Source organism: Pyrus communis, chromosome 2, assembly GCF_041283825.1.
Source record: "Pyrus communis isolate YQ-2024b chromosome 2, ASM4128382v1, whole genome shotgun sequence".
NCBI classification, from domain to species: domain Eukaryota; kingdom Viridiplantae; phylum Streptophyta; class Magnoliopsida; order Rosales; family Rosaceae; genus Pyrus; species Pyrus communis.
The window spans coordinates 2,695,370-2,708,057 of record NC_142566.1 but is presented as its reverse complement, the minus strand read 5'-3'; the positions used below and the strand labels follow the sequence as shown (position 1 = coordinate 2,708,057).

The window sequence follows — 12,688 nt, the reverse complement described above, 5'->3', positions numbered from 1 at the left end:
GAATCTTTTATGCTTTGCCTTCCATTTTCTGCCATTCTCCTTCCTAGAAGCTTACCCATGAGACCCCAAAAAAAGCCCAAAATGTCTCTGTCCTTACCTTATATATATATATATATATATATATATGTAACCGCAGGGCAAAACTAGGTTATCAAAACTCACCCTCATTTCTCATCACTTGTTGTACGCAGTTTCCTTTGAACTTCAAACTTCAAACTCTTTGATATATATAACATTTCGAAATCCGCAGAGGATCTTCTCTGTAAATTGTTTTAAGTTTCAAAAAACTTCTGGCAATGGACGTGCTCGGTGTGAACGTGAAGAGCCCGAAGCAAAGCAAGAGAAGCAGATCAAAGGGTGGTGTCAAAGTCGTCTACATATCAAGCCCCATGAAAGTTCAGACCAGTGCCTCTGAGTTTAGGGCACTTGTCCAGGAGCTCACCGGAAGAGACTCCGACGCGGAGCGTTTTATGGAGACAAATAACGGTGGCCAACAGCAACAGAAAAATGTTCATGAGGATTCTCATGAGCAGCAGTTGAACGTTGTGGACGAGTATGTGCAGATGCCTCGGCTTCCTTTCCAGAATTCCTCTTACGAGTATCTGAATTGCGCGTCGGATTCTTTGTTTGAATCATTTTTCTGGGGAGTTTGAGCTGGATATGCTCACAAGCTATGATCAACTTTAAATTTTATAGTTAGTAATAGATCTCTCTGTAAACACTATTTTTGATCGATTAGTGATAATATGGTTTATTCAAGCCTGCTGGAGTTGTGGTGTGGTTCAAAACAGTACTTCAAGCAATCCACGAATACAAGGAAGAAAATAATTATAATTGCTATGTATCATGTTGTGGTTGTGCTCTTAAAAGAATGGTTAGTTGCAACTGACAAATGCAATGTTTTTATTGGAGCCATTGTTTTAGGCTTCTTGATAAGAAGTGTACACATTCAAGCATATCAAATGCGTCATTATGATGGTATCTCAAATAAAAAAAAATGTATAATATAGTTTGAGATACGGTAGAGTGACGTACCTGATATAACTATATTGTCATTTGAGGGATGGTTGTGATAAACTCAATCGCTTTATATGTCTGTTACAACAAATGTTGGTCAAATGAGTCGCATTTCTTATCAAGGAGCCTAAAATATTGCCTAGCGACCATACTATTCAATTGTTTGAAAATGGGAGAAAATCTTCAATTATAGGACCGTTCCATGGTCAGATTTATAAAGTCATTTAATAAGAAGTTGTCACGTTGCCATAAGTGAACAAACAGGACAGAATTAACCAAAAAAAAAACAAACCAACGAGTACGTGTGTTTTTGAGGGAGATTGGGGTCGGAGAAAAAAAGGTTGATGGCCTACTCAAGTTTTTCCCCGCCAAATAGTGCAGCTGGAGTTGGATTTATTACGTTTTAAACAAAATTATTCACTTTTGACGAAGGAAGATTTAGTGTCTAGGAGGACAATTATCTGAGATTAACATGATTTAAGCATACAACTCATCTCTAATCCATTGCTTAAGATTGATAAGCTTGGAAACCGATGCGCAAATATACGTACATACGTCTTCATACATGTACTAGGATTTCCAGTATATACAAGACAGGTTGAACAGGCTCATCCACGCATCCAACAATCAACGTAAAACAAAACAAACACAACAGCCTAAATCGGAATTCAGTTCCTGTGCTGCTCACCGATGTTCACAAATATTCGGGCTGGTGATGATGTGCACGATAACCTGGATTATTTCAACGCTAAACCATCGTTAAAGAAAGAGAAATGTCTCTCCAGACGTTTGCACTGCGAAAATGCAGAAGGGAAATAACAGTAACTAAGAAGTAATAAGAAAAGCAAATCATGGCATTGCATCCTTGTTCAGACAAACTCTGTAATATTCAGCAATTGGACACCACCACATAAGATTGCCATTGCAAATTCGACATTTAAAAACACCAAATACAACGGTCAAAAAATTATAAATCTCTTATTGTGTCTACTTAGGATGTCATATGCTTTTGACTTATCTCTATACATATGCAAGTGTTAAGCTGGACGCCTAGTGCAGAGGATAGTACATCTCCCTAGACAAGCAAGCGGGATGCAGCCACCCTTCCAAAAGCGATCAGAGACCTTCCCTGCCCAACCCAACTCTGTCGTCCTCTTTCGTGAAGACAGTTCCAGTTACCTGAATCCATATACATGTCGAAGGTGACAGTACCTTAACGCTCCATTTCAGCATCTTAAGGATGAACCTTCATCCTCACCTGGCATGTATGCTAACCTCGTGATAAGGATGAACCTTCATCCTCTCCATGCACAAAAATTCCCCAAATGCATTCATGCCAAACTACTAAAAGGGCTAAATGACACGAATGTGGTCTATCGGTTCACATCCCCAATAATACTTGAAGAAGGCGACATTCAGAGAGGGACATAAAAATGGATGCACATCCGATTGATGATACTCAAATGAAGAATACTTGCAAAGAAACAATCATTATTATGAAAAATTAGCAGTTGAAATGAATCTGCAATTCATCATAGCAATAGTCAAAATATTTCAAATTAAGTATCAACATATGGATATAACGACCATGACAATGTGACGCCTAATGCAAGAAAGATTACAAGGTGATTCCCACCATTTGAAATTTAATTAAGAGGTGCATATCTAATTGCTGTTATATATCTCATATATTTGCAAAGTGAAGTTATTATTTGCGTCTAAAGATATATGAACTTTGCAAAAACAAAGAAAAGATCATCGCAATGAGACTCGACCTGGTTGCCTATTGTGAGAATCAGAGGCAAAAACATTTTAAGTCAGTTTTTCATTTTCTTGGCTGTTTCACTGGACATGTTTAGACTTTCTGTCACAAGCCTGTAATAACTAGTAACATCAGGAAAATCACATTGAAGCACCTATATTCTCATGTTTTGGAGCAATAAATGGCATGCCTGATAAGATAGGTCCAAGAGAAAAAGTGAAGCCATACCAGAAAACTAACATCCAACCAACGAACAAGAAAGTTTTCTTTTTCTAATTTTTGGGAGAGAAAAATTTATCCTCTACCACTCTTTTGACATCAGCTAATGTCCAGAGGCATATTGAATAGATTCATCATCAAATATACGAATGGCCAAATAACGCTTCATTACACATCCCGTCAAAGTGGGATTTTTTGAACCCAAAACCCCCAATCAACCTCCAACTGCATGTATTGTGTTCCTCACCATTAAGCTCTCATTATAAAGGCTAGCACACCCACGGCATCGATTCCATATTGACCTGGCTCCCTACAAATCAACCATGTGAAGGACAATAACAGGGCAAGAAAAAAGGACTGACAGCCTTTGATATACTATGATATAAAAAATGGACAAAACCTAGTTGTTTTCATTCCTCTCAGAAATTATATTAGGGTTGAATTTCCAACTTACTTTCGAGGCTAACCTAACTCAGGAACAAAAGATGCGACTGGCAGTGACACAGTGGGCATGCCAGCTCAAGAAGGTCTTGCAATAAGAAATTACGTACATACAAATAAATAAAAGCAGCTAGACAGTGGAGCATAAGAGCAAGCAAATTAATTTACCAATTGTGCCAAACAAGCTCATACATGTTAGTGACGCAGCATCAATGCACCAAGATTACACATCCTCAATTCCAACTTTCCCTTGATACACATTCCACAACTGAGGCACCTCAATTTGAAATTTGGTCACGAACCTCTCCAGGAGGAGCCTGTCCTGAGGGTGCATCACATGACCCAAACTCAAATTTTCATCTATCAATCCTTTCAACCGGAAAACCTTAACAACCAAACTTCGTGGCCTTATTCTCTTCTCCAAACTGTGACGCATAACCCGCGGATACCTTGCAATCATTCCGGATGGCCATCCCATCTTGTTCACTAGAAAGTCCATCACCTGCACTAGTGTCTTCTCTGACACAATCGTAAACTCTGGATTCTTCCTGAAAGCGGAGAGAAAATCATCCTCAGACCAACCCCAACTCATAAAAATCTTGCAACTACGTTTCCATATCAACTTACTACTCTTACCACACAATGTATGCAGTGCAGACACAAAAGTAGAAGTTCGGAGACTAAATCCCATTTCCTTAACCTCACCCACAATTTTTCCGAACCTTTTATGCTTGTTCATCGTAACATGAGTGTAATGAGCTAGCAACAGAGAAATGGATGGTTGAGGCATATCTAGTTCTCTTAAAAGCCCAATATTTGGCACCACATCCTTGCAGTGATCAACCAAGAATATCCACGACCGGCGCTTGAAAACACCAATAACATTCTTCTCAGAAAGCAAACTCCTGAGGAAATTGTAAGTGGGCACAATCCGCTTCTCCAAGCTCACTGCCAAAAGACAGGGATTGGCGGCCGCAGTTCTTGCAAGGTCCTCCCTTGAGACTCCAACCGAGGCGAAAAACTTGAGCTTTGTCAAAAGGGTTTTCTCTGTACAGGATAAAAGAGTCTTTGGACAGGACCTAACGAACTTCGAGATCTGGAGTTGGGAGAATCCATGGCTTCTCAGAAGGGCCAAAACGGAGTCTGCTTTTTCTGGGGTTTGCAAATTGAGCAGCTTGGAGGCTGAAATTGCATTTCCTAGGACAACCCACATGAGTTTACAAGGTAATTGAGGGTGAAATTGTGTTGATTTTCTGAGATTTCAGAGGTGAAGTTCTGCAGAGTATGTGATTTGGAAGAGTAAAATCAAAATGTGAGGGTTTTAGATTTTCAACCACAACGCTTTTCGTTATTGAAGCAAATGAACAATATAACGAGGAAATCCGTACTCTGAGATTCTTCAAATTGTGGAGTAGTACCATGATCGATCCGGTGATTTCAAATCTCCCCTCCTTCAACGATAAACTACCATTGTTCTGGGGCCACTACTAACCTTGGTGGTGGATGGTCACATTCCCCCTTCAATAAGAGAGATTTTCAATGCGACCAAAACACGCAGTGATCCGGTTATTACGCAAAATACTGAAATATGTGTGTTAAAAAATTAATAGTTTAAAATATAAAATTCTCAACTATTTATATAAAAATAAATAATGTATTATCTGTGTTTCAGTTATAATGAAAATTTTCACCTCCAATCTCTCATAGTAGTTTGCCACGTTTCTCATTACCAAATTATTGTAGTTAATTTTTTGATATTTTTTTTTAACAAACGATATCTATATGATGAGGATGGGTATACTAAATCCCACAATAAGAACACAAACATGTTAATTAACAATTTTTTTTAGTACATTGATGTGCATGGACAACCTAATTTGATATCTAGTTGGCCATTCACGAGACTTGGACCTATGACCTCTCATTTTTAAGTGAAAATGAATATCATCAAACCGTAGTATATAACGAATTCGAGATCAAAATCGGGTTGGGTATGAGCAGGTTCCAGTTGACCCAACCCCAGTTTCATCCCTAGGAAGAATGCATCATGACATTTTGGGGTAATTGGGAGATGAGACTGAAAATAAGATAAGAACACATGACACAACAATAGCAAAATAAGATAAGAACACATGACAGAACGAGAGCAACCGAAATTTAGTTGAAAATTTGAACAAGATTTTTTATAAATATGGGTAAAGATTAAATGAGCACATGTGGCAAATATCAACATAAATTTTTATAAGTACGTACACACGACATAGTTAGTCACATATTTTAAAGTGATCTCATCCGTTCAATAATATTAAATAATCGAACTATACATTAAAAATAATATGCTGTGCATAAGAATTGCCATAAATCTAGTCCTAGATCCAAAGCCACCAAAATGGGTGGAAATGCTCTAATGTATTATTGGGTGATAATGTTCGTCTCTTTATCACATACTATTAATTGTACACATGTTACACATGTGCTTATTAAAATATTGAGAATAAAATTTCAACTAATGTACAACTTCTGTTTGTACAACATTGTTGGTCCATGAAAAATGACTTCCGGAAGGGATTAAGGTACTTCACACTCGACAATTGAGGTACTTCGATATCTGATCACATATCTCTCCGACATGTGCTTCTCCTTAGACATCCGAAAAATAACTCAAACTCAAGTTTCCATCAACCAATCCTTTCAACAACTGACCACCACCTTCGGGTTGTTGACGGATATGTACACATCAGCAAGGTTGTAACAGAAGCAAGATTCTGTATCACGGAGTTCTACAGAAGCCGAGTATAAAGCATTGGCACACACTGCAGCTGATGTTGCTTGGATTAGAAATGTTCTTCGGGATATGGCAGTTGTCTTACCCTTTCCTCCAGGGACATACTGCGACAACAAATCTGCAATTGCATTAAGTGCAAATCCTGTTTTTCACTCAAGGATAAAACACTTAGATACAGATTATCATTTCGTACGGGAGAGGGTTCAAAAGGGAGATTTGCAAGTTCAATACTCACCTACTGAAGATCAAACCGCAGACATACTAAGGGTCTGCACGGTCCTTCGTTCCTCAATCATTCATTCAATCTCAAGCTTGGAAACCCAGCTGAGATTGAGGGGGGATGTTGACGGATATGTACACATCAGCAAGGTTGTAACAGATAGTTGGAATTGTAGAAAGATAAGGGTGAGAATACTTGCGATTGAAGGAAAGAATGCATGTATAAATAGAGGATATCCCTCTGTATCTTGTATTGATTCATTCTCGGCAATACACCAATAGTATTCAGCTTCTTTCTTTCTTCCAAAAGCTCTCTGTAACATTTCTGCATGTCTTCTTCTTCTTCGACTAGTGTTAATACGGGTAATTCTCTTCTCCAAATTGCACTGCACAAACTCAAGTTTTCAGCTACCAATCCTGTCAATCTCAAGCTTCCAATATTTTCTTGTCCGACACAATCATACACTGCAGACGGTAAAAGTAGAGACAAGATCATCCTTGGACCAGCCCTTCCTCCTTAAAACATCGAGATTTCAATTCCGTCTTAACTTAGTCTTTGACACAACGCATGTAGTGGATTCACAGAGGAGTTTTCAAGATTGAATTCCATGATTCTCCACCGAAACGGTGGTGCAATGAGTGAACAATAGAGAAATGCATGAATAGGGCATAACCAATCTCAAAGACCAAATATTTGGCATCACATTCACTGAGAGACTTTTTGGGTTTGATCTGTCTCTCCAAGCATCTTATCAAAAGCTCCGAACTAAAAGCCAGAATTCTCGCAAGGTCCTCCCTTGAAACTCCAAGCAACCTGAAATACTTAAGCTTTAGCAAAAGAGTTTTCTCAGGATCAAATAGAAGAACTTCCAGAGCATGACCGGACAACCTTTAACATCTAGGTTCGATGGAATCCATGGTTTCTCAGAATCACCAGAACGCTGCAAATACTGCATATTAGGCATCATATTCTCCTTAACATGAAAAACAAGCTTACACAGTGTTCTAAACTTCACTCGGTAACTAATGGGGCTTCACAACATATACACAGTATATAAACTCTGAACAAAAGGTTTAAACTACTCACTTCCGTTTGTGGTGCCTTCATTTACTTCATTTTCTTGTCAGTTTCACAATAAGTTCAAACTCCCGTTTCAGCCATACGCTTGCAAAAACTATTAACAGCAGGAAAACCATATGGATAAGTTCTCCTGATCTGTAGCACTGAAAGCATGCTAACTGAAGATTCAGTAGCGATTAGAAGCATTAATAGAGAACTATCATCCATGTAAAGAATAAAAAAGTGTACTGAAGAAAGAAATAGTCTGTTGACCGGAAAATTATCTGAAAGGAGAAATTATAAGAAAGTAACCAATCCACAACGTACATCTCTCTTGATATCAGAAGATCTCCAGAAGCTTTCAATTGCCAAATGACTATTCGTTAAGGTTAGAACAAAAGGTTAACACATGAGAAACAACAAAGCAATGATGCTCACCCACTTTATTCATGCCATGTTAACCTAGTTTCCGACAAACCAACCATAACCACTGAAGTTTGTTCCTATGAATAAAACATGGCCACATGAAGTAGGCTAGTTGCTTATGGACGATTAATAACATAAATAAAGTACAGAGAGCCATAGATATCATATAATTTGTAAAATGGACTTGACTGACCCCAACGAAAGCAATATACGTGCATATTCTCTAAAAACTGTTTTCAAAGCTAACCAAATTCAGGAACTATAAACTGCATGAGATTGGTGACACTGCCAGAAGCAGGCAAACTTAAGCAGCAAGAAAACATGTAAGATTGACTAAAAGTGTCTACGCGATGAAGTCAAATAACAAACAAATGAATTTACTTCCAATGAAATTAATAACATGTTGGGAACAACAGAAACATTACTTCAGGACCATGTCTATGGTACAACAACATTGTGCTAAATGCAACAAATACTTCTGGGGGCTAAAGCAATTTACAAGCTCACCCATTTCAAGGTATCAAGATCGTACATCCTCGACATCCACTTTCCCTTGATACATACTAAGCAACTGAGGTACTTGTTTGAGATATTTAGTTACAAACCTCTCTATGAACTGCTTCTCTGGAGGAAGCAACACCGAACCCATATTCAAGTTTTCGTTTATCAATCCTTTCGACAACAGAACCTTAACAACCAAACACCTCGGAATAAGTCTCCTCTCCAAGCTGAGACTCAAGACCACTGGATACTTGGCAATCATTTCTGAAGGCCATCCCATCTCATTCACTAGAAGTTCCATTGCTTGCAGCAGTTTCTTCTCTGACACAATCATAAACTGCGGGTTCTTCCTGAAAGCAGAAAGAACATCGTCCTCAGACCAACCCCACCTCCTAAAAACTTCTCGACTCCGATTCCATATCAGCTTATTCTTCCCACACAATGCACGCAGTGCATTCACAGAAGTCGATTTTTCGAGATTAAACCCCATTTCCTTAACCTCACTCACAAGCAAACCAAATTTTTCAGGGCTCACCATCAAAACAGTAGTGAAGTGAGCCAGCAACATAGAAATGCACGATTGGGGCATACCCAGTTCTCTCAAAAACCCAATGTTCTCCACCACATTGCAGTTACTTTCAACGAAAATACACGAGTTGTGCTTGAAAATAGCAACAAGCTTCTTCTCAGACACAATACTCCTCAGAAAGTCGTAAGTGGGAATAATCTGTTTCTTCAAACTTCTCGAAAGAAGCTTCGGATTGAAAGCCAGAGTTTGCGCAAGGTCCTGCCTCGAAACTCCGAGAGACCGGAAAAACTCGAGCTTCGGCAAAAGGGTCTTCTCCGGATTGGCTAAAAGAAGCTGCGGACGCGACCTGACGAGCTTTGAGATTTGGGTTTCAGAGAATCCATGGCTTCTGAGAAGGGCCAAAACAGAGTCGGCTCTTTCAGGGGAATGCAATTCGACCCACTTGGATGCTGAAATCGCGCCTTCTGGCGACAACCCACATGAGTTTATGAGGTAATTGACGGTGAAATTGTGTTGGTTTTCTGAGATTTCTGTGCCAATGGGTCTGTAGAGTAACTGGTTTTGAAGAGAAATGCGTGAGGGTTTTAGATCTCCGACGATAAATCTTTTAGTTTTGGAACCGAATGTAGTGGCAAATGTTGAATGACCAAATCCAAGGCTCTTCAGACTGTAGAGCGTTACCATGTTAGATGTTGATGGCGCTCAGTTTCGACTGGAAGTGGAGGTCTTCAGAAAACGGAACTGAAAACGTGAGCTCAAATGGCGACTGGAAGAAGGCAGTACTAGCGCAGACGAAAGTTGCAGGCGGGCGCGGTTCGGGTTAATCGGTTCTATCTTGAAATTGTGGCTTTGAACCAATTATAAAATGAAACATTTTTCTATTTATTTATTTGGTTTTAGTTCGATTCAGTTTCAACGGTTCTAATTTTGGTTAGTCTCTCACTTGTAGGTCCGTAAAAAATTGACATTAATACAAGTATTCACATTCAAACAAACTCAAAAGTTCAAAACCTAGCCATTTGCAAACTAAATGCTTTATGTCGTTTAAAAGAAAGTTAAGATGATCACCATACTAAAATTCAACTAACAATGTTCAACATCAAGCTGCCTTATGACATTACTTTATACAATCTAATTGAAAAAGTTTAGTTTACCATACTAAAATTAAAGTTCAAACAAAGTTCAACGTCAAAATGCCTAATGACATCAGTACAACATGAACAAATAAATTGTTCATGCAATTCAACAAAAAAAAAATTGATGTTTAAAATCACTACTTTGAAATTTTGATTAGTTCAAAACTTTCCCGCTCACTTTTCATTTGAACACTTACTATTCAGACCGCTCACTTTTCTTTTGAACACTTACTATTCACTTTTCTTGTGAAAGTGAAACCGATAAATAAAAAGTCATTGAACCTTGTGAATTAGAAACTTGAGATTGCTTTGGAGTTTATTGTGGTTGTGTATTAAGAGTACGAGAGACAATGCTTGTGCATTAACATTCATTAGAGTGGCTATGTATTTGTATTTCACAATGTACGAGAGATCTACAGAATACAATGAAGATGGCTAGAGCTTTACAATCAAAGTAAATGGATGATGAAAGAGGAGTGGTCTGAGAAGGAAAGAACTTCTTGCTGGTGTGTTCTCTCTCTTTTCCGTGTCCTTCCCCCGGTTCTTGCTCCTTCCTTTATCGCGAATGATTAGAATTGTTTCTTCTCTGGCCCATGACCCTCTGTGCCTACAAGATTAGCAATTACACCAATATTTGACGAGCATGATTCCAGAATACAGTTCATCGCATATATTTCGATTAGTTTAGATCGCCAGAGCTCAGAAATAAACACATTCATGACGTACGTATTCATAAATATTAACATGTGCATATTCATATGTATATTTGAATCTCTATTACCCGTGAGTTTGTGCCAGGTTGAACAGTCCATCTCGAAGGAAACAAACTAAAGCAAAGCTAAACTAACGAACTCTACTCCTCAGCAAATATTCAATTTTTGCATTTTCTTTGCAATACGACTATACAAGTTTAGAATCTCATAAGCCTGCAATAACTAACATCAGTAAAATCGTATTCAGACATATTTATTGGATAAAGGAAAATTCATCCATTACCTCTCTTTTGAGATCAACAAGTCTTCGGAGGCTTTCTAAATAGATTCATTCCCAATGATAACAAACTTACCAGATCACAAACACTGCATGTATTTTGTTCCTCATCTCAGCAAAATCTTGGAACTTCAAAAATGGCCAAGATTGAACCGTCATAAAATCAATATAGGTGCATAATCTACAAAAACAATATTCAAGGAAGACGAAAATTCAGGAACCATGAACTGCACAGGATTGATTACACCACAAAGAGCATGCCAACCAAAGCAGGTATTTTAATACGAAAGGACACACATACACACACATTCATTTGAAGAAACGAACTAAAAGCCGAGAATTTTTTATAACAGGTTTGCTTCAACCTAAACCTTACTTAAGGATAAACTTTCTGGGATACACACACACACACACACACACATTTGAAGAAACGAACTAAAAGCCGATAATTTTTTATAACAGGTTTGCTTCAACCTAAACCTTACTTACGGATAAACTTTCTGGGATACAGGATGCTAAAACTATCTGCAGTAATATCACTAGCTTCAACGTATCAAGGCTGTATATCCTGGCTTCAATTTTTCCTTTATACGCACTCAATAATGCAGGCAACTCATTTATATAGCTGCTACCAATGACAATGAGCAGTGCTAAATCTGCATCTATGCATCTAAAATTGTTGCAATATCTATCCTCTTTTAACCTACAAACATCATACTTCCTGGACTTCAACCTTTCCTTGATACACACTCAATAATTGAGGTACTTCATTTATATATCTGCCCACAAAAATCTCCAAGAAGCACTTTTCCGACGGCACTAATACAGAACCCAAACGCACGTTTTCAATCTCCATCAATCCTTTCAGCAACAAAACTTTAACAACAGAACAGCGGGGGATAAATCTCTTCTCCACACTGTAACACATGACCGCTGGGGTTTTGGCAATCATTCTCGACGGCCATCCCATTTTTTTCACTAAAAGTTCCATTGCTAGCATTATTTTCTTCTCCGACACAATCATACACAGCGGGTACCTCCTGAAAGCAGAGAGAACATCATCCTCAGACTATCCCCACCTCCTATACACTTCCCGACTTCGAATACATGTTGACTTACAACACAATGCTCTTAATGCCAACAGAGAATTTGGTTTTGTTCAGATTAAAACCCATTTGCTTAACCTCATCCACGAGTTGACCAAGCTCTTTAGGCTTTCGCATAAAACGACGGGGTGATGAGCAAGCAGCATATAAATGCGTGATTGGGGCATACCTGATTCTCTCAAAACCTCAATATTTGGCGCCAGCTTCTTGGAATGGCCTTCCACGAAAATCCACGAACCCTGCTTCAAAATAGAAACAACATTTGAAATTATTTTATTCCTTCTACTTGTATGATGACATAGTGCACCACTGCATGTTCTGAACATATTAAAAAATCTTTCATCAATGACAAGTCATTCTTTAGTGTAGTCAAAATACGATTATATGACGTTAAAGTTCTACTCAAATTGTAATACATTTTTTTTTTTATTATGGTCAATATATCGTGGTAAATTAACACAATAACCGAAGAATCGATCCGATTTGTATCAAAACTG

At 38.3% G+C, this 12,688-nt stretch overlaps 2 protein-coding genes and 1 pseudogene across 4 annotated transcripts; 1 reads left to right on the top strand and 2 right to left on the bottom strand.

Annotated features, from left to right (window-relative positions):
• Window positions 1–132: 132 nt before the first annotated feature.
• On the top strand, window positions 133–845 carry LOC148698350 (uncharacterized; annotated as a pseudogene).
• A 1,005-nt stretch (window positions 846–1,850) lies between these two features.
• LOC137748578 (transcription termination factor MTERF15, mitochondrial) lies at window positions 1,851–4,986 on the bottom strand. Its single transcript, XM_068488747.2, has 2 exons — window positions 4,828–4,986; window positions 1,851–4,714 (listed from the first exon to the last, which is right to left on the bottom strand). The coding sequence occupies exon 2, from the start codon at window positions 4,650–4,652 to the stop codon at window positions 3,663–3,665; it is 990 nt and encodes a 329-aa protein (XP_068344848.1). The 5' UTR covers window positions 4,653–4,714; window positions 4,828–4,986; the 3' UTR covers window positions 1,851–3,662.
• Window positions 4,987–5,712: 726 nt separating this feature from the next.
• LOC137749021 (uncharacterized) lies at window positions 5,713–12,449 on the bottom strand. 3 transcript variants are annotated; one of them, XR_015954086.1, is made up of 4 exons: window positions 8,437–12,449; window positions 7,531–7,618; window positions 7,333–7,384; window positions 5,713–7,257 (listed from the first exon to the last, which is right to left on the bottom strand). XR_015954086.1 is itself a non-coding variant. In XM_088681140.1 (2 exons), the coding sequence occupies exon 1, from the start codon at window positions 9,641–9,643 to the stop codon at window positions 8,450–8,452; it is 1,194 nt and encodes a 397-aa protein (XP_088537266.1). In that variant the 5' UTR covers window positions 9,644–12,449; the 3' UTR covers window positions 6,665–7,618; window positions 8,437–8,449. The 3 variants fall into 3 exon arrangements, 1 of the variants encoding a protein (XP_088537266.1); XR_015954082.1 differs by having other exon boundaries at window positions 5,792–7,257; window positions 7,531–12,449; XM_088681140.1 differs by having other exon boundaries at window positions 6,665–7,618.
• Between the last annotated feature and the right edge of the window lie 239 nt (window positions 12,450–12,688).

What these genes read in the sequence shown, in the direction of transcription:
- LOC137748578 (XM_068488747.2), bottom strand. Translation starts at nt 4,652, where the DNA reads ATGTGGGTTGTCCTAGGAAATGCAATTTCAGCCTCCAAGCTGCTCAAT.
- LOC137749021 (XM_088681140.1), bottom strand. Translation starts at nt 9,643, where the DNA reads ATGGTAACGCTCTACAGTCTGAAGAGCCTTGGATTTGGTCATTCAACA.